We start from the raw sequence: 20,321 nt of genomic DNA on the forward strand, positions 1-20,321 counted from the left end.
CGACAAGCTCCCAGTTGAGCTTATCGACGCCATCGCAGACCTGGTCGACTACGAAAGCGAGATCAATGCACTCGCCCGCACGAACAAGGATCTGCGCGAGGTCTTGAACCGACGGCTCTATAAGCACAATGTGCGCCATGGGGACAGCACGGCGCTAGCGTGGGGAATCGCGCACCACTCCATTGAAACCGTCAAGCTGATTCTCGAAGCAGGCGCCTCCCCCCACGAATGCGATCGGCGCATGGACTGGCGACCAATGGCACTGGCGGTCTACGAGGGACAGGAGGATATTGTGCGACTCCTGTGCGAGCACGGGGTCGACCTGCGTCAGGTCCGCGACTGGGTGAATCCCCGTCACCATGACTACTCGTCCTCCCCCGCGCAGACCATGAGCCTCCTGGCGATCGCGGCGAAACGCGGCCATGAGCCGCTGGTTCGCATGCTCATGGACTACCTGCCGCGGAAGGGCGATGTCGATTTCCCGGCCGACAGGCTGCGACGGACGCCGCTGATCGGCGCCGCCGAGATGGGCCATCTCTCCGTGGTCCGCTGCCTGGTCGATGCGGGCGCGAACCTCGAGGCTCGCGACAACGATGACCAAACCCCCCTGGTTCATGCGGCGAAAAACGGCCGGCATGAGGTGCTGGAGTTCCTCCTGAGTCGGGGGGCGGATCCCAACGTCAGATCTTTCAATGGAGCCACGCCGCCCATCTCCGAAGCTGCCCACCATGGTCATTTCGAGTGCGTGCGGTGTCTGATCAATGCGGACGGCGTGATGGACAGCCTGCCGAGTCTGGAGGAGACGAGTCACCCTCTTGTGTGCGCCACTAGAAGCAGGCACCCGGCTATAGTTGATCTCCTTCTGGCGCAGCCTCAGAGCTACGCGCAGCTCGGCACAAATCTACGTGCGATGCTGTGTGTTGCCGCTGCGCGGGGTGACCTCCCTGCTGTCCAGGGGTTTCTGGAAAACCCTGGTTGCCATCCGAACTCTGTGATCCAGTTCGTACAGGGTTCACTCAATGGTTCCCTCACGGCCCTATGTTTGGCGGCCGACCGAGGCCACACAGCGGTCGTGCAAATGCTGCTTGAGCGTGGCGCTCTGCCATCTAGAGAGGCGATCCTATGGCAGGAGATGTCTGTCGTCCATGACCCTGAGATGATCATTCGGGGGCCACACGTAAATCAGGTGGTTAGACAGAAAGCACTTCTCCAAGCGATTTATGGGGGCTTTCAGCCCATCGTTGAACTGTTACTTGAGGCAGGAGCCGATCCGAACGACGAAGACGTCTTCCATGGAACTGGCAACCCTGCTCTTATAGCGGCCATGTCGTTCCAGGGGATTTTTCAATGCTTGCTGGACGCTGGGGCTAGCCCTGGCCGGATGAATGTGGAAGAGACGACGGTCGTAGCCGCGGTTTTGGGCTCAGGCCGGACTGCACTGGTGCAGATGCTGCTGGACCGTGAACTTGACTTGCCGCTGCTCATGGGCCGTCGTACCAGCTTCATTCACCAAGCCATCGGAGGCGGTCGAGCAGTCTTTGAGCTTCTCCTGCAACAGCAACGATGGGACGACCTGCTACTCCCGGAGAATCTCACCAGCATGGCCTGTGAGGAAGCTCTCAGCGTGGCGGCGACCACCGGCCGAGTGGAGATGGTCCAGTTCCTGATCGACCAGGGGTTTCACGCTCGTCTCCCCCGGCCCCGACAGGTTGACATCTTTTGCGTGGCGGCGAGATCCATGGACAGGCCTGACGCAGACCCAAGCGCCATCGTCGATCTTCTCCTCCGATACGGCGAAGATATCAATCAAAAGGTGGGGGGATTCACGGCCCTGGATAGAATGGCGCTCCTGCGTGATCTGCGCTGCGTGCGTCTGCTGCTCCGTTATGGAGCCAACCCGTTGCCACACAGTGGCACCCGGCGGTCGCCGTTGCTTAATGCTAGTATGACGCAAAGCACGGAGGTGATCGAGGCGCTTTTGCAGGCGATCGACGCAAATGGCACGCCTTCGGAAGTGGTCCGGCCTTACCTGGAAGCGGCAGTGGAAGCGGCGCGAGGCATGGGGTACTTGCAGTGTGAGAAAACCTTGCGGCAGTGGTATTACAGGAGGCTATATCCAGATAAGTCTTAGATCATGGTGGTTAGAGTCATGTTACATTCAAATAAAGATTAGCTTATAGATATGCAAAAGCTTTCTGACACGTATGAGTATGCAGTAGTAAGAGAAGTGTAGACCGTAGCTTTTACCGCCTCCTCATCTCAAGATCAGTCATTCTAGCTTTATAGAGGCATAAGTCGCTGTGGATAACTACAGTATAGTACCGGTAGTGAGCGGAAAACCGCACCACGTGACACACCCGCCCGGACCTCTCACGTGCATCCACCAAACAATCCCCAGCTCCCAACCAGCTTCGCGGCCGCCAAGCTCACCTGCAAGCAAGCTTTAAACACCACCACAAAGCGACCACCAAAACACACTCTCACTCAATTCCACCCAACATACACCTACGCACCCACTCCCACATAACACTTCAAACTCAATGTCTCAATAACCACCACCACAACTCTCCAGCAACAAATACATCTCCTCCCCCACCCCAAAACTCGAAAGGCCTCCAAAATGAACACCCAAGTCCACACCACCCTCACCACCCTCGACTCCGCCCTGCACACCCTCCTCACCACCCTGACCACCTCCCCGACCGCCTCCGGCGCCCCCGCCGCCGCCCTCGCCCTCCTCGCCGCCGACGACGCCCTCACCTCCACCATCGACGAGCTGCGCGCGCACCAGCGCAACTACGCGCGGCTGCTGGGCCTGCGCGCCGAGGCGCAGGCCCTCGAGGAGAAAGTCCGGGGCATCGTGCGCGAGGTCGTGGAGTTCGAGGAGGTGGTACGTGGGGTTTGTGGGGACTCGGACTCGGACTCGGAGGAGGACTCGGAGGAGGATGATGGTGATGATACTGATTACGAGGGGGATGGGGATACGGAGATGCAGGGTACGGATTCTGCGTTCACTGGGATGACGGGGTCCGGGGCGAAGCGGAAGCTGCATGGCGTCAAGGAGGTGGATTACAAACTTCTTCTGGACTTTGCGCGCCGCATTAGCAAGTATAATCATCAGGCGGCGGCGGATGCGGCGGCTGGGGCTGAGGAGCGGGTTGCGGCGGGTCAGGCTAGGAGGGGGTCGGTTAAGGATGCGGAGATGGGGGGGATCGGGGCGGGGGCTGCGACTGCGGCTGGGGGCGCGAATGGGGATGCTGCTGCTGCTGCTGAGCCGGTGGCTGAGGTCACGAAAGGGGCGACCTCGTGGTTGGATGAGAGTGCCCACTTGGCGAGGCAGGTGTATATGCTGCCGTATCCGATGGAGGATCGCATTCGCATGGGGCTGATGGGCCAGATTCAGTTGGCGGCGGCGGAGGGTCGGCCGGGTTTTCAGGTCGAGGCGGAGGTGGAGCGGTTGATTCGCGAGGCGGAGGGGTTGGGCGTTGCCGCGCCGGTGGCTGCGGCGCCGGGGCCGGAGGTCGCGGAGCAGGTTAGGCATGCGGATGAGGCGGCCAGGGCGGCGGCGTTGGCGGGCTCGTCTGCTGCTTCGGGGTCTGCTGTTGGTGGTGGCGGTGGGAGTGGGAGTGGGGGTGGGAGTGCTAGGCCGGCTGCGGCGCCGCTGCCGGCCAAGCCGAAGGCTACGTTGGATTTGGATCTGTATGATCCCGATGAGGATGATGAGTGAGGTCTTGTGTACGGTACGGGGGGTTCTTGATTGATAGTGGCAGCTGGTCTGTCTTGATGATTTACGCGAAATGTATCTAATGTTGGGCGAGGGATATTTGGTTTCATGCAATTTCTTGTGCGAAGCCTTTCGCCATTTGCGTCCTGTGTTTTCCCGAGAGTAGACTATTTGGAAGAGACACTGCCGTGGGTGGTGATTTCTAGCATGAAAGGCTGCATGGGATCGATCTTCTTGATCCAATGATATTGACCATACTCGTCGGCTGGCGAGCAGCTGCAACTATTGATGGCTCCACAGCGTCTGCAGCTTCCTCGTCTTCGAGTCCGTCTCCCACCCCAGATCCGCCTCGATCCCGCGCAGCAGGTTCACCAGTATTTGGCGTTCCTCCGGCGCTTCGAGGAACTGGCCCACTGCAAACAGCAGGGGTGTCATGTACACACGCGCACAACTCGACGGCCGAGCCAGCGCGATCCCGATGATCTCCCGGCACCGATAGTCGACCTCCTTGGTCAGCTCGCGATACCCCTGCACGCGGTCGAAGGCGGTGCTCGGAGCCGTGACCGCATCGGTCGGGCGGTTCAGAGACAATGCGAGGCGGCCGAAATGACACACTTGCATCGCATAGGCATACGATGGTAAGGAGTAGAAGATCTCAGGAAACGGGACAGGACTTGTCTCGAGCGGATGTGACAGGTTGCGCGGCTTCTCGAGGCGCACGCAAGGGCGGATCGATTCTGGGAGTCGTTCGACCCATGTCTGGTACTCGAACGAAAGCCCCAGCCATGTGGAAGTCGTGGGATACGGGGTGGAGCCCTCCGAGCCCTCACTAGATGGAGAGCGAACCAGTTGTTGCAGGGACGATTTCTTCGAGTCGGCTAGAAAGTTGACAACTTTGCAGGAGAGCCATGCCAGAGAATGAAAGGAGAGGTCTTCTTGGAGAAGAAAAGTGTCACTGGTAATCCCGATGCTCCCCTCATCATCAAGTGGTATACCAGCAGACCTCCAGAGTTTGAAATTGCTGGGATCCAAGTGTGTCTGCACGCGATTGAGAAACGAGCTCAAGTAGTCCTGACGGACAAAGTTCCAAAAAGCCGCAATAACGCCATGTGGGAAGCTTTTAGGGGCTGGTGTTATGCCTTCATAGAGGCTGACGATGGATTCGAAGAGCGGTCTGACACCGGAGAGATGTCTGTTTTGTGTATATCGTTAGTCCCCATTGAGATAGTAGATTTCCACACAGAACAAACTCACAAATGCCATTTCTCTGCCGGCTCATCCATCGATTTGTACAGATTGAGAATGGTCGAAACCGCGAGGGAGTTTTCTAATTTCTTCCCCAGAGCAGATTGAGTTTGTGAGTCGAAGGGGGCGTTCTTAGATTGATTACGCAGCCAGTCATTGATTGTCTCGAAAGGAGATTTCAGCACAGCAGAGCTTGAAACTGCTGTGTAGGACTCAGACAGAGCAGTGTTCAGTCGCTGGCCAGCCAGGTAGCTGTACATGGTGGCTTTATGCAGCCACTCTGAATCCGACACATCAGGGTACGTTTCCAGTATCGCAGGAGTTGTGAATAACCCAGTATTTTCGGTGATTTTCACTCCTTTCATTCTACCGAGGTGCTTCGCGGCCAAAGCAGTGATGGAGTATTGAAGAGCCACATCGTCTTTGGCTCGTAGCGGAACATGAGTCGCAAAGAACTTGCGAGGGTCAGAAAGATCTAACCTACGTACGAATGAGCATAATGACAGCACGCGAGAAGGGGACACAAACCATGGCGCCAAGGTCTCGACATAGTATCGTACTAAGAATGATTCTTCATATCCAGAACCGCTTATGAGATCGGAATACATGTCTTGAATGCTTTCATTTTCGTCAGCCTGAGATGGACTGTGCGAAGTATGCTCCGCATGTGACGAAGCTTGGCTTCGTCGAGGCGCCATCGCAACATTAGGGTCAGATGAGTTATCGAATGCGTGGTTTGAAGTACTTGAGCTTCGAACATCGTTCCATCCAGGACCAATGACGGGATCCGAACCTACCATGCGGGTCGGGTCATTCTCTCGACCAGCCCAGTCCGGAGTTCGAATAGCGTGACGTGCTTGCATGCTTGGGCCTGGAGAGCTTGCTTGAGACGATGCCCCTGCTGGGGAGTGCGACACAAGCTCACTCATAACAAGCGTTGAACCGGATGCAGGCGCTGTTGCTGCCCCAGATGGGAACTGACTTGGGCTTGGCATTGTCTGCTTGGCAGCGTCATGATTTAAGCTCGAAGGGTCACCCGGAAGAGTCTAGTCACTTGTAAGTATATGACTCTCATATACAACCCGACGAAGCTAAATCATAGGAGAAGATTGATAAGTACATACGCTCGTTGGGGCGCCGATTGGACTGTGGTGACGATTAGAAGCTTCCTCGCCATGATAAGGGGCGTACCGGCGCCTCACGGCAGCACCCTGATCAATGAACTTGCGCATTTGAACATATCCGGGACAGTCTACACCAGCATTGATGCATCGTTGACACTTCGGACGCGCTTCATCACACTGAATGGTTTAGCAAGCACCTTGGTCGTGGCAATTTGGCTGGACCAACCTTCAGGTGTCTTTTCTTGCACCGCTCGCATGCTTTATTGGACGGAACTCCAGGCATTGTGTCTGTTGGGTAGGCCACAATTCATGAAGGTCGCGTCTTCTGTGGTAGAGTCGAAATGACCCGCATCTCATCGCAAATCAGCAGACGACATGCTCATGGTTCTAGGTGTGTTTGTGGAGATTGTTGATAAGGATAAGGAAGTTGAAGCTCCTAGAAGCTTGGCAACCGGCTAAACCAGCATGGCGATCCTTTGGTTCAAAGGGGTATGTTTTCCCGCTCACGGAACAGCATTGTTCCGGCTATCGTTGTGCAGAATAGACAGGACTCATGCAATCTCAATTCTACCATATTCCTATAGCTGTTGCCATCCGCTAAGGAAATTTATGAGCTTGTAGTCACAGCTTTTTCTATGACAAGTCTCACCATATAAGGTTATATGTGGTATACGTGGTATCAAATACCACGATCGTCAATCTTATCCCGCACAAGGAGCGCAACAGAGATGAGGTACACTACAATATAGTATTAACATAAGTAAATCTCTTGGATGTGCTTTAGGCAGTAGCAGAGCTTCTACAGTATGCACCTCCAGCAGCACACCTGAACTTTTACGATTCTTACACTTGTGATGTCCACAAGCTTTGTGGGTTACTATCTCTATGTTTAGGAGGGTTTATGAATTGTTATATAACAACAGATTCCCTCCTTCTTCCTGCAGTCAAACATCTCTTGCATGGGTAATATGGGGCACAACAATAGTAGTCTCGTGAAGGTTCTTGCAATGGGGAAACATCACTTCGAGCATGTACATTGCCGCAGTCGGGTCATGCTATCGACAGGTCCACCACTTTCCCTGATCTCACAGTGGACACATCCCAGCAATGCTCCGGCTCGTATTGACTTGACGCAGCGCAGCAACATATGCTAGGCCCAGCTCCAGAGGAAGACAAGCAAGGGGAGCCTTGTAGTCACACTCGTCTACTTCAGCTTCCACGCGAGGTTTAGGGACCAGGTTCAAGCAAATGAGTTCGCGGTCAGAGCCCGTCCCCCACTGCTTGCACCTTTTGAGCCTGAATTTGACTAGCTGTGGCATATGGCTCAGTAGCGATAGAACGTCACACCAGTTCCCTGAATCAAGCAAAACCCGATGCATATCGAAATGGCGCAGCGATTGCGTTGCCAGTGTGGCGAAAGTGGCAGGCACAGAAACAGGAACTGCCATTTCGGCCAACGCAAGTAACTCCAGTACAAGCGTAGAAGAGTCCGGGGGTACATCCTGCTCCATTTCGTTCTCTGTCTCGGGTGCAGACTGGGTCGGAGAAGTTTCTGGTAAGTCGAGGAGACATGCTAAGAAGTCTGCAGCCAGTGATTGAGTCTTCGTCCCCGCGTCAGGGACCCTAACATATGGAGTCTGAAGGCTAAGACGACGCAGTCCTCGGAGAAGTTGCGCTACCTGTTTCTTTGAAGTAGCACGTTCGCGCGGGGCGCCTTCCACCCATCGAAAAACACAAGCAGACTCCTCAGTTTCAGCAGTGATGCCTCCTCGAAGCTCTGTACAAGGACTCGTTGAGAATTAATCGCTTCTAGATCACTCGTACTCAAATCTTCAAGATGGACTACCATACTTTCGAGGTTAGGTAGGCAGGACAAGACTGTCGGCAGCTGCATTGTGATCCTTTCCCAGCTCATTCTTTCGGAACCGTGATCTGGGTCAATTAGATGCACCTGGCGGACATGTATCGCATATGGGCTGTAGCAGATCTCCTCCCATAGCCCCCGCGTCCACGATAGTGTTCAAAAGAAGTGTTCGGAGGCAAAATAGCAGAAAGTCTTGTTGATCAGTCGTAATCGGGCCAGATCATGCATCGAGACTGAATCAAGATGGGATAAATTGACACCAAAACAATCTATGACTTCACAGCTGGCAACAAATGCCACAATCTGCGAGCAATAGTCAGCTTGAGAACCCATCGCAATTTCAAAGGGGCCTTACAATGGACATAGTCTCAGCTGAGAGGGCCATGTTTGTAGACAGTTTCTAAGTTTCAGGGTGGTTGCATTAAGGGAAGAGTGATTGAGAAGAAACAGCGGAAGAGAAAGGGATGCAAGAGTGTCATAGTGAGCATCTGTTCGATGTCTGTGAATCACTGTCTGCGCCATGGAGTGAATGATGAGGACTTGAAAGTTTCTGTTATATCGCCCAAAAATGCCTAGCGGCCTTGTTTCCTAAATTGGCAGTCACTAATACTGGCCGGGGCCGGGGCCGGGGCCGGGGAGGTCACTCACACCTACTACGTACTCAAGTTCTCTCGTCATCCAAGGATGGGAAGAACGACAACAGCCTTGAGCTTCGTCAAAGACTGTCACCATCACTGTAAGATGGGCCCTCTCCTCCAAATCCGATGCAACCTCCGCCTACCATGTGTGCAGGGTTGGACTGTTATAGCGCGATACTTGCTAGCAAGTCAGCCGACGCATCGTCCCCGCACACAAACGACGCGGAGTATCACAAGAGCAGATCAAGTGTACACCATGAGACTACTCAAAGAGCATTGATCAACACTTTCAAGGATATAGTCATGGTATGAGCCTTGTACTTCCGAATTCTCTGCTTGGAATCTATAGCGACTGCGGCTAATTGCAAACCTGCTTCATCAGGCGTTGCATATCACACGAGAATGACATCTGCTTCACATGCGCTCTGAACCTTTGAGTAGACACCTATCGGCCTCGAAAAATCCAAAAGCATCTCTTTATATTATCGCCCACTACGAAAATATCAAATCCAGATAGACTCGTGTTTAAATAAGCTTATTAAGGGAAAAGCTCGGTATGGGGCACGAGGTCCAGCATCGGCGGGAGCCAATCCTTATTCCACGGGCCGGAACCACCAAGTATGAGAAGCATCGGGCTCCTTTCTTTCTTAACCAAACAAGAAGCCAGGTTCTCGGCAAAACAGTATTCTTCATCCCAATCGCTTGCCGCTCTGAAGGGACCGAGGTCCGACCAAGGAGTCATGAGGACACCAAGGGCCTGTCTTGAAGCTAACAAGGGATAAGCGACTCACAAGAAACATCCCTCAACCGAGGACGAGGAAGTATTGGGCGATTTCAATCCTCCGCCCTTCGGTAATCGGAGCGCGATCATCCCTTGCAGAAACTGCCAGCGGATCATCGAGGTTGTGTTACATGCAGTAGCTTGATCAGGGTTACATGGCTGGCAGCTCTATACCCATTCATGCAGCCAGTCTGTGATGTGACTAGGATAATTGGCAAGTTTGATGCAATATGGCTCAATGAACAGGTCGCAGCCAAATGTGAGTCCAGATGAGCTTCGAAATAATCGCATTGGTGGCTTTGATTGTTTTAAGAAGACTGGTTGCCCCCCGCATCGGTGCCATGGTCCCTTTGTTGCTGTGGAATGTTTATAAACACTATATGTTCAATCCATCCCCACAACCGCCAACTCACTGGAGTCCAGCTTGGATAATATTGTCTGAAAATGGACCCAGTTTCTCTTTCAAGGCTTCTTGGAGTGCTTGGATTAACAGTTTTAGCTTCTGCTTCTGTGACTCGACGAGTACTCAACGATCCTAGCGTGTCCTTTGATGTACTCGACTACATTGACCCGCTGATTGGAACTTCTAATGGAGGTAATTACTTAGCTTGGCCATAAAATGGCATTCAAAATTGACAAGACTGTTAGGTCATTCTTTCGCGGGTGCAACTTTGCCCTTTGGTACGTCCCAATCTGATCAGCCCACATCTGACTATTCTTGACAGCTAACTTCTGTACAGGCATGGCCAAAGCAGTAGCCGATACTCTTGGTGAAAATCAGGCCGGATTTGCCTATGACACGCAAAATGTCTCGGGGTTCTCTCATATGCACGACTCTGGGACTGGTGGTGTAAGCTCGACCTCCCTAGCCGGTGGCTGAGCTCCTCATTAACCATTGGTAGTCTCCATCCCTGGGCAACTTTCCTATTTTCGTACATTCGAGCTGTCCCAGCGATGACCTAGATCAATGCGCCTGGCAGCAATCAGCGCGAGCCACAGCCTGGTCATCGCCCCAGGCTCGACCAGGATATTTCTCGATCTCATTAGATAATGGCATCTTTGCTGAGATGACCGTCACTAACCATTCTGCGCTATATCGTTTTACGTTTGAAAACACTTCCAGCGAAACATACAGCCCTGTAGTTCTCGTCGACCTAATGGATCTTCCCCAGTCTCGCACAAACGGAACCGCATCGGTAGACCCATCGACAGGCAGACTAACAGGCAACGGCACCTTCAGTCCTAGCTTCGGCATCGGGACATATGACCTACACTTTTGCGCGGACATCAAAGGAGCACAAGTCCGAGATACTGGCGTCTGGCAGAACAACCGGGCGGGTCTCAACCAGACATTTTTATCGCTAACATTGGATGGCAGCAATTCTGCATCGACCCTAAGTGGAGGTACATTCGTCAGATTCAATGCCCCCACGGCCAATGACACGATTCTCGTCAGGGTGGGTGTTAGCTTCATCAGCGTTGATCAAGCCTGTTCCAATGCAGAGAACGAACAACCCAATTTTGACTTTTCTGGCACGGCGCGGGCAGCGGAGAGTGCATGGAGGGAGAAACTGAGCGCATTCAGTGTTGATGCAGAAGGCACATCGACCGACCTGCAGAAAGTGTTCTGGAGCGGTATTTATCGCGCAATGATCAGCCCACAGGACTACACTGGAGAGAACCCACTATGGCAGAGTGATGAGCCGTATTATGACAGCTACTATTGGTAAGTAACGCTGTGCCTCCGGTCAAGCTTCATCTAAAATTTTTGCTTAGTATCTGGGACTCCTACCGCGGTGTGCATCAACTGTTGACACTGGCGGATCCTCTGTCGCAGTCATTGATGATCCGGAGCCTTATTGATATCTATCGTCATGAAGGTTATCTCCCCGACTGCCGCATGTCCCTCTGTAAGGGCTACACCCAGGGAGGTTCCAATGCAGATGTACTCTTGGCTGAGGCTCTCTTGAAGAACGTGAGTGATATAGATTGGGCGACGGCGTATGAAGCCGTGTTGAAAGATGCCGAAGTCGAGCCTTCGAACTGGAATGTTGAGGGACGAGGTGGCCTGACTAGCTGGAAGACACTCAACTATATACCAACAGATGACTTCGATCCGTACGGTGTGGGACTGCACACACGAAGCATCTCCCGAACGGTTGAGTACGCCTACGATGATTATTGTACTGCTGAGATGGCCCGGATCCTGGGCCATGAGAGCGACAGCGAGAAGTATTCACAGCGCGCCAAGAACTGGCAGAACATGTTCAAAGACGATCAGAGCTCAGCCATCAGCGGAGTGGACACGGGTTTCACTGGCTTTCTTCAGCCACGCTACCCGAATGGAACATGGGGATACCAGGACCCTATTTTCTGTAGCCCGCTGTTAAGCTTTGACTCGTGCTACCTGAATGCTAATGGCCATGAAACGTATGAGGGCAGTGCTTGGCTTTACTCATTGTGAGTATGTCTGATGCTTTGAGCTCAGATGAGAGCTAACATTTGTCAGTTACGTTCCGCAAGACATGGCTTCTTTGATCAACCGACTCGGTGGGCGTGAGACGTTTGTCTCTCGACTTACGTACTTGCACAGTTCGGGCCTTCTCTACGTCGGTGACGAGCAAGCCTTCCTCACTGTTCATCAATTCCACTACGCTGGACGCCCTGGACTGTCCACAAAGCAGGCACATGTATATATTCCCTCGCAATTCAATACCTCAGTCTCTGGTATCCCGGGCAACGATGACGGAGGAGCCATGGGGGCGTTCGCAGCTCTAAGCATGATGGGACTATTTCCAGTCCACGGGCAGGATGTCTACCTCGTCAACCCACCGTTTTTCAAAGAGGTCAGCATCCTGAACAAGGTCACGGGCAAGACCGCCACAATCCGAAACATCAACTTTGATCCGACGTATCAGTCAATCTACATCCAGAATGCCACCCGAGATGGTCAACCATGGACAAGAAACTGGATTAGCCATGACTTTTTCAGGGAAGGTGGAGTCCTCGAACTTACGCTGGGAACTGCAGAGAGCGACTGGGGGACCCAAGATGAGGATCTGCCTCCGAGTATGAGCGGTTGATGGACTAGACTCGTCATCACCCAATGTTATCTAAGTCAAGCTGCAACAAGCTTCTTGAGGAACTGTCATCGGAATGATTGCTTTCTTTGCATGCTCCTATATTTGGGATCAAAACTTCTTCTCACGCAATGATTATCGACTTTATCCTTCCTGTCATCTTGACAGAACACTTGCCCTAAAAAGGCCACGAAGCTCAGCTAGGAGAAGGTACCAGCCTGGCCTCAGGTCAAGCCCTTATGCTACGGACTAAACCCTTTACGCAGTACTCGAGGTCTCTAAATACTGAAAATGAACCGAGAGGCTTTGGGGCTCTATTGAAAGCGTCGGCTAAGAACAAAAGACTAGTAGGAAACTCACCTTTTGCATCATTTTCTTTGTGCAAGTCCACCCAAGCAGGGAACACATGTAGCAATTCAGGCCTATGCATCCGAAAGCCCTTTGACGGTCTATAAATTGCGATGGCAAACCTAAAGATGAAATCATTCCAACGTACTGCACAAGGCTCACGTCTATAATCGACCCTAAAAGTGGCGTAAGTTTACGCCATGAAGATCATCAACCCGGTTCGAGACTCGGAGTCTCCCCCGGACAGAACGCCTAACAACTTTCCATCCCTTCCTTAGGCTTCCACCCGAGCTACAGCTTCGAATTTGGGAGATGTGCTCCGAGGACTTCGAGCTTCTTCGGTGGAAGGAATTTGGTTTCATAAGCCTCTATCCGATGAACACGAAATACTTAGACGGCGGCCCCGGCCGGCGGCCCCAAGTTGCCCAACGGCTCCACATCCCCGTCCCACCCTTCAAGCAAGTCTGCCATACATCCCGCCACGTTGCTGAGAAGTGGCTCAGTCGAGGACAGGCTCGGCGTGTAGCGCTCGGGGCGGCGGATCCTGACCCTGACGGCGACGAAGATTATGGGGATTTCTCGTCACGGTCGTTCTGGAAATTCTCCGTGTTTCGATGTGGAAAGACCACGATGGGGGGCTTGTGCACTACATAACCAACTACTGGCAGAGTCCTTGGAACGAAGTCTTGCTGGGTTACTGCCACCAGGTCTATCTCTCGCTGGACGACTACCAGCAAGTGCGGGCGCGATGGGAGAGAGGCTACCTACCGAAGCTGCGGTGGCCTCGCCGGCGCCCCGGGGGCGAAGGCCGTGGCGCAACTGGGAGCTGACCGTGCCGTTGGAGGTGCTGCAGCTTGATCTCGATGCGCTAGCTGTGCTATTTGGCGGTGTGGTATACGATCTACAGAAAGTGCTTGTCGTCGTTGACGGGCTGCCGCGGGGTCGCGCCGGCCGGCACACCAAGAGTACGGACTGGGTGATCATTGACGTGACAACGCCAGAGTATTGCGAGGGCAAGCGGCTACTGCGGGACCAGCAGATGAACGTCGTGTGGAATGACGGCAAGAGTGTCTGAGCAAGAGGTCTATGACCTGATCGAGGCTGCGGCGCGCCGGGTTTCCTTTTGCACCCAGGGGGAGTTCACGATTATCCCTGCGGTGGCGGAGCATAGATTTTGGCTTAGGTAGTCATTCATTCCGCTTGTTTGTGGACTTCTTGGTTACCAATTTTCTTTGTCCATGCAAGCACCTTGTGGTATGGTGGATAGATGGTGGACGTCCGTGAACTAGTTCAACCACGTCCACCCACCATACTACACCCTACATGCATGATCTAGGTAGATAATCTACCCGGTTTGATCTACTATATTCCGATCAAATTACCTCATACCGAACCAATCTCAACACCAGCAGCATCAAACATCCTCCAATAAACAGCTACCATACCCTAGAAGCCCAGCACTCCCAGCCCGAAGTCAAAACAAGCTCATCCATACCCCACCCCAGCCCCCCTCAACCGTAGGCACCAGCATATCCCTTAACCTTAACGCCCTCCCTCAACCTTAAATCCCACACCTGTCAAAGCATCTACCATGAACTCTGCTATATGCTATGCAGCCCACGTAGCCAGCCGCAGGAACCCTCCTGTCTCACGTACAGCCCAAACATTGCTGCATTATCACTGTACGCGTGGCCCAGATGCAGGAACCGTCAACCCACCGTACAGTACAGTCCACCTTACCTCAACGTACGTGTCTACCGCACAGCACCGAGGGCCAAGCCACGGTAGATCAGATCAGATCAGATCAGATCATCTAGGCAGCAACATTACCTGTTAAGCTTAGCTGGGCCTGGGCTTAGGGGTATGTACTGGACTGTCCTTCGCGTGATACCGCTACTCTTACTTTCGCCCGTTGTGATTGCTTGTGAACGTTCGGGCTTTTTGAGGTTTACGAGTGGGTATACGGCTCATTGGGAAGAGTGCGGGATTTCGGGAATGTTATACCTGGGTTATGCCTAGGTTGGTGGGTTGCTTGTGGAGGGTATGTGTGGGTGTAGGAGGGGGATGGGTGGTCTTTCACTACCATTGGATACCTAGGGGTATGTTGAAGATGTAAGTACCGGACTGCATGTAGCTGAGGGTTATACTGGGATTCGGTCGAAATTTCTCCTCACCCCTCACCCCCCACCCCCCCCTCCAGCCTGATACCTTCCTTGGGTGATATTGGGCTCTATTGCTGTATCATCAAGGTTGAGGTGGGGTCTAGCTCTGGGCTGATCGCTCGATCGGGGACATGTGCTCTGCGTCTTGACATGTGCGAGATGGCAGTTTCTTCGAAAACAGGAGTGGATGTATAGCCCAGGGGACGAGATCCTGTCTCCCGCAGAGAGAGATGCTTCCCACACTATCATCTTGCTTCCTCCTAGCTCGAGATGAAGAGCTAGTATCATCTGGCCTCGATGTAATCCACCGGACACAAGTCCAATTCACCTGTACAGCTCGGATGATGTTATGTAAACGTATGAATTTATCGCTAGGCAGTGAGTCGAATACATTCCCAATCAAGATCAGATTTTCCCTGCATGTCTATCGTCAATCGCCACGAGACACAGAATCAAGCACACCCCAATCATTTCCTCCCAAAGTGTTACCCATCAAGCTCTTATTAAAACATTAAGACATTAAATCATACCATCCCGTGCGGTCATTTTCACATCATCAGTCATAAGCAAAATGAAAGGGGAAAAAACGAACGAACAAACGAACGAACAAACGAACGAATACCTCGGCCAGAGGCCAAAAGTCCCCTATTTCAAGCCGATCAGATACCAGACTCATATGGCCCATGATCGCCTCGGTGCTGGAACCCGTAGGGGTTCGTCTCGGCCCACTCATTCCACGCATTACACGTCTCTTCCAGGACATCTCTGTCCAGGAACTCCTCAAACTCATTCTGGCGCTCGATGATCTGCTGCGCGAATCCCTCCGCCGCGTGGAAGCCGATGTGGCAGTGGATCAGCCAGGCACCGGGGTTGTCAGCCTCAAACCCGATGACGACATACCCACCCTTGCCGTTTGCTGCGGGGAGGTTGAGCGTGTCGCGGCGCGTGGGGTTTTCTGTCTGCAGCTTCACTGTGGAGGGGTCATAGGTACCAAGGCCTTGAGCTAGGATGTAGAAATCGTGGCCTGATGAACTTGGTTAGGACGAGATCGTGAGCAAAGACAAGGAGAGCTTACCGTGTAGATGAATGGGATGAACGGCAGGAATGGTCGTCTGAATGATCAGCACGGTCCATTGATCCGCAACGCTCGCCTGGATCACTCCCTGGCCTGGCTCCCAGCTGGACTTCTTCGGAGCATCGGAGGTTTGCAGTAGGGTTGGGTCACTCCAGGAGGTATTGAAGATTTCACCTCCCATCTTCCATAGGTAGATCGGTGGCTTGCCAATGCCTCCGATGCCAGTATCAGAGGTTACCGTGTTCGCCTCGCCGAGGTCTGCGTTCAAAGCAAGTTTCGGGACAAGGGTCGACGTCGGAAAATCCTGACAGTCGACGTCGCCCCCATAGTTCCATTTTGTCGACCGCGGATCCGAGCTCGGGTTGGACCCCCTGTAACGCAAGATGCCTTTGATGTTGTCGGCCGCCGTGTTGTTGCTGCAGTACGATTGCGGCATCGCGCGAATCCAGTAGTTATCCGGTCTTTGGTTGGCAGTCACGATGATATCGTACCGCTGGCCCATTCCAATCGGGACGTGATTCGTCTTGAATGGCACCATTGGTACGAAGTCAGCCGCAATCACGGTGAGGTCATGATTGTCGATCGAGAATTTGAACTGCGTGTGCATGGCAGTATTGACCAGACGGATCCGATACCTCCGACCTGGCACAAAGGTAGTCTGGAAGCGTTGGCCGACAGTAGGGCCATGCTTGGGAACCCAGATATTCGTCCCATTCAACAGGCCCGTCACCATGGTAGGCAGCCGGCCACTATTGAGATCCTCTTGATAATAGCTATAATAGGTCTCATGAAGCCAGTCACTCAGAAAGAGAACACCCAGGTCTTGATCGTAGTCAGCCGTAGAAGGGCCATGGATCACGATGCCTCCATAGACGCCCTCCCAAGCCTGGAGAGAGAAATGCGAATGGTACCAGCTTGAACCGTACTGCTCGGCCTTCCAGACATATGTGTAGCTTGATCCGGGAGGTACAGGGCATTGAGTCAGAGCCGTTACCCCGTCCATTTGGTTGTTGTTCAGCTGTCGAACCCCATGGAAGTGGATTGCAGTGCCATTGTCCTGCATGCGATTGGTGACATGCACCTTCACTGTGTCTCCCCAGTTGGCCTCGATGGTTGGACCTGGGAATTGTCCATTGACAAGAAGCACCCGCCGCTCGACCCCATCAGGTGCACGAGTGGTATTGATGATGTCGAAGAAATACTCCCTCACAACGCCTGTATCCGGGGCAGTCTTATAGTAATTTGTATTGATGTCAAATCCTTTCCAAGGCACCTGAGAGTTCTGTAACGACTGACTCTGATTTGCGGCCCTTGCCTCCAGCTGAGACGTCGGTTTGAATGGAAAGAGATCGTGCGCAATCGGACTGCTCAAGGCCACTGAGGCCAGGAGCCATAAGAGCAAAAGGAAATTCATTGAGTAACGAGGGGAAATGGAAACGAAGACCACAAAGGAACAGACCGATTACTGACTATCCTGACATGGGTTCCCGCCTTGGACACACGGCTTTATACCAGCACCCAGAGTGAGCCGGTGACTGTAATGTTTAGCCTTGGCCTATTCAGGATTCCAATTCGGCTCATGTTGTCTGCTCTGTCTCCATAAATCAGCCTTCCGGTCTGTCTCGCCCCGAGGAATACTGATTTGCAGGGCTCGGTGACTTCCATGCAGCACTGGCCTTGACAGGTCTTCCCGACCCATCGTTCATACTCGGATCTAAAGCAGCCCTAATGCAAGCAATCCCCCAGCTGTACGGATCTCCACCCAGTTATATGAGTATGAGACCTATGGAGGCATCCAATGACGGACACGACGAAGTTCTGAAATGACCGCTAGCGCAGCAGCAGATCGATTTTTTGGAGAGCAATTTTGCGAGGAGGAAATTCGGACCTCAATTTCTGATTTGCAACCAACTCACACTCGTATCTAACATCGCAAGCCCTACTTGAAAAGGAATGAGCCTTGACCTCGTGGCATATTGACTTCTGCATGATGGCCGGCCCAAGGCTGTGAATAAGCGACCATGGATCTCCATCCCAGGGAGAACATCAGTCTCTGGAACCTCGCCTATGAGAGAAACGAGCGTTCAGACCCCGGAAATGCATATTCAGCATTGAGCTCGAGCGGATTGGCCGGCGCACTTCTCGGATCACAGCCAGCTTTGCTTCCAAGAATGATATATGTCATGATTCATGTCTTGGACGATTCAGAAGCCGACTACTGTGGCGCACACTGTGCACCAAAATGCTCGCATCACTGCAAGCCTGAAAAGTAGAGTCATTTTCACCCGCACTATTTACGTCCGCCAGCACATGGCATGCCTGACGCTGATATCGGGCGCGTTGGGAATGGTGCTGACCGCTAGTCGTCTTTTCCTGACACCGCTCAGACATATTCTCCATCCGCTCGACGTATCAGATATCAGGTTCTTCCGGAAAGAGCTTGAAAGGCGGCTCATCACTCAGAGATCCATTCTTGAAGGTGGAGCGACCCATGAGGCTCATTGCGTTAATTTTAGAACCCAGTGAAAATGAATCTCTGAAGCAGATAATCCGACAGGTGAGAAACCTTCCGTAAGAGGGGAACTTGTTTGGAAACGTAATGACGTGGGACCTTGCACCTTGCTACATAGAAGATCCTTGGCCAATTGTGGGGAGACACCGCAGCATCGGGGCCAGGCGAGCGTAGTGGCCTTGGCGATTGGGGCGGGATTTCTGTCAACAGGTAGAGAAAGACGTCGGTCACCCCAGTGCATGTAGAGTCTCGCTTGAGGGTACCCAGGTGACCGCGTTGCATAGAAAGATAAGAAGAACGACAACAGAGAAAGCAGAATGTAGCGAAAAGGAATGGGAAAAATAAAAAAAAAGCAAAACTAAATCACCCGCATTCAGGGCCAAGCAAGTGAGGGATCCGCCTTGTCAGGCATTTCCCAGGCCAACATTGAAGAGTCATATTCTCAACGAAAGCCTCTGATGCAGTAGGCTTTTCCCGGGCCCATCGTGGGGCACTAAGTCACTAAATCTTGGCCTTGTATAGATTGACAAATTAAGCGGCCCCGCAAGCCACGAATGCACTCTATACGAACCCGATTAGCGAAATCACGCCAGCTAAACCCACTCGGGCCGTATGACGTGACTAGTAGAATGGCGGCTCAAGCCAAATTTCGAGCTCAAAGTTGGAGATAGGGACAATGGCCAAGCTCAAGTTCCTCAACCCATCGGAGAGCCCGAATGGGAGTCGAGGACCTGGCCGAAAGTTACGAGTTCATGCCCTGCAGGAATGCCAGGGGCAGTCAGTATGCGCTGGCATAACGCCGCCAGCTCTCCTCCCTCATTCACGAGGGGCAAAATCCACCGAACATGGGCTGGACATGATTTCATAACTTATCCCCCGAAGAGACATTAAGCGTCAGGGGCTCGAGAAGATACGGTCGCGCGCTCATGGCGCGCAGAGTGCCTTGCGGTGGGTTCCAATTGGCGAATCTGGATTCCAGCTACTATGGCCTCGGATGAACCGGCCCAACGGCAATAGCCATGTCTGAGTAACGCTCTCTCGGTTTGGGGGGAAATGAATCTTGTCGCACGCACAAAGGACCGACCCGCGCGGTGCACTCCGCCACGTGCCCGGCAGATTCTGAAGCCAACCAAGTGCGCGCTGCGCCCTCATTAGACCGAGTCCTAGTAGTAGAGAGGCGTAATCATTACTGCGTAAGAACAAATATGGGGGATACGTGACGAGGCAAGACCATTCACGAAAAAATCCGATATCCAGAGACTTAGTAGCATGAACTACGCTTCTTGCTGTGTGTGTTCAGCTGCCAGGGTGGAGTCTTGGTCCTGCACTATTCCTGGTCCAGTACTGAGGCGACCTGCTGGAGCTGGGGATCTTGTGATCAGTCGTTCCTTATTGGAGATCGTTGGGAATATTCTGCCCATGATTACCACTGGGAACTAGTAGAGTGAGATCGCGTGTCCTGACAGCTAGTGTTGAGAAGATGCCGCTTAGAAATCGTGCTAACTTGTGCTATTGGGCATTAGGACCGCCTGCTAAGCACCACCAAGACGCGGCACACGTGGAGCCTTGGGTTGTTTAATTCTTTTTCTTCTGGGTGCGAATTGCCTTCCAGTGATTGTACATCGTATTCGGATGACCACCTAAGACGCAAAGGAGTCTTTCTTAGCCAGTAATGCAGTCGGGGGTGGGTGCCAAGCTGTTGACCTACAGATCGTGGCATGACAGCCAATCGTGAAATCAGGACCTCGATGGACGAGTAGAAGTCAGG

At 52.9% G+C, this 20,321-nt stretch overlaps 6 protein-coding genes across 6 annotated transcripts; 3 read left to right on the forward strand and 3 right to left on the reverse strand.

Annotated features, from left to right (window-relative positions):
- Window positions 1-7: 7 nt before the first annotated feature.
- On the forward strand, window positions 8-1,816 carry BO72DRAFT_365539 (ankyrin; the record flags this gene model as incomplete). The annotated part of the gene is made up of 2 exons (XM_040940771.1): window positions 8-1,134; window positions 1,195-1,816. Coding segments are annotated over 2 exons (1,749 nt in total), but the record flags the coding sequence as incomplete, so codon positions are not given.
- Window positions 1,817-3,322: 1,506 nt separating this feature from the next.
- On the forward strand, window positions 3,323-4,176 carry BO72DRAFT_447641 (uncharacterized protein). Its single transcript, XM_040944600.1, has one exon. It carries the CDS (start codon window positions 3,362-3,364, stop codon window positions 3,725-3,727), a length of 366 nt encoding a protein of 121 aa, XP_040801872.1. The 5' UTR covers window positions 3,323-3,361; the 3' UTR covers window positions 3,728-4,176.
- Window positions 3,777-6,503, reverse strand: BO72DRAFT_447642 (Zn(II)2Cys6 transcription factor). Its single transcript, XM_040944601.1, has 5 exons — window positions 6,320-6,503; window positions 6,094-6,270; window positions 5,498-6,015; window positions 4,979-5,449; window positions 3,777-4,916 (listed from the first exon to the last, which is right to left on the reverse strand). The coding sequence occupies exons 1-5, from the start codon at window positions 6,374-6,376 to the stop codon at window positions 4,007-4,009; spliced, it is 2,133 nt and encodes a 710-aa protein (XP_040801873.1). The 5' UTR covers window positions 6,377-6,503; the 3' UTR covers window positions 3,777-4,006.
- A 616-nt stretch (window positions 6,504-7,119) lies between these two features.
- Window positions 7,120-8,350, reverse strand: BO72DRAFT_97766 (uncharacterized protein). The gene is made up of 3 exons (XM_040950851.1): window positions 8,313-8,350; window positions 7,945-8,260; window positions 7,120-7,870 (listed from the first exon to the last, which is right to left on the reverse strand). The coding sequence occupies exons 2-3, from the start codon at window positions 8,006-8,008 to the stop codon at window positions 7,179-7,181; spliced, it is 756 nt and encodes a 251-aa protein (XP_040801874.1). The 5' UTR covers window positions 8,009-8,260; window positions 8,313-8,350; the 3' UTR covers window positions 7,120-7,178.
- A 1,470-nt stretch (window positions 8,351-9,820) lies between these two features.
- Window positions 9,821-12,459, forward strand: BO72DRAFT_376951 (glycoside hydrolase family 92 protein; the record flags this gene model as incomplete). Its single annotated transcript, XM_040941239.1, has 6 exons — window positions 9,821-9,971; window positions 10,025-10,057; window positions 10,117-10,226; window positions 10,279-11,102; window positions 11,153-11,836; window positions 11,886-12,459. 6 exons carry the CDS (start codon window positions 9,821-9,823, stop codon window positions 12,457-12,459), a joined length of 2,376 nt encoding a protein of 791 aa, XP_040801875.1.
- Window positions 12,460-15,549: 3,090 nt separating this feature from the next.
- BO72DRAFT_97777 (extracellular dihydrogeodin oxidase/laccase) lies at window positions 15,550-17,843 on the reverse strand. The gene is made up of 2 exons (XM_040950852.1): window positions 16,042-17,843; window positions 15,550-15,990 (listed from the first exon to the last, which is right to left on the reverse strand). Exons 1-2 carry the CDS (start codon window positions 17,453-17,455, stop codon window positions 15,626-15,628), a joined length of 1,779 nt encoding a protein of 592 aa, XP_040801876.1. The 5' UTR covers window positions 17,456-17,843; the 3' UTR covers window positions 15,550-15,625.
- Window positions 17,844-20,321: the final 2,478 nt, after the last annotated feature.

The sequence above is a fragment of the Aspergillus fijiensis genome (genome assembly GCF_003184825.1).
Source record: "Aspergillus fijiensis CBS 313.89 unplaced genomic scaffold BO72scaffold_20, whole genome shotgun sequence".
NCBI classification, from domain to species: domain Eukaryota; kingdom Fungi; phylum Ascomycota; class Eurotiomycetes; order Eurotiales; family Aspergillaceae; genus Aspergillus; species Aspergillus fijiensis.

Coding starts and splice junctions, on each gene's coding strand:
- BO72DRAFT_447642 (XM_040944601.1), bottom strand. CDS start 6,376: ATGCCTGGAGTTCCGTCCAATAAAGCATGCGAGCGGTGCAAGAAAAGA. Junction 6,271..6,319: donor GCAAGAAAAGACACCTGAAG/GTTGGTCCAGCC, acceptor TAAACCATTCAG/TGTGATGAAGCGCGTCCGAA. Junction 4,917..4,978: donor CCGGCAGAGAAATGGCATTT/GTGAGTTTGTTC, acceptor TACACAAAACAG/ACATCTCTCCGGTGTCAGAC.
- BO72DRAFT_97777 (XM_040950852.1), bottom strand. CDS start 17,455: ATGAATTTCCTTTTGCTCTTATGGCTCCTGGCCTCAGTGGCCTTGAGC. Junction 15,991..16,041: donor TCATCCCATTCATCTACACG/GTAAGCTCTCCT, acceptor CAAGTTCATCAG/GCCACGATTTCTACATCCTA.
- BO72DRAFT_447641 (XM_040944600.1), top strand. CDS start 3,362: ATGGAGGATCGCATTCGCATGGGGCTGATGGGCCAGATTCAGTTGGCG.
- BO72DRAFT_97766 (XM_040950851.1), bottom strand. CDS start 8,008: ATGAGCTGGGAAAGGATCACAATGCAGCTGCCGACAGTCTTGTCCTGC. Junction 7,871..7,944: donor CTGCCTACCTAACCTCGAAA/GTATGGTAGTCC, acceptor GTCCTTGTACAG/AGCTTCGAGGAGGCATCACT.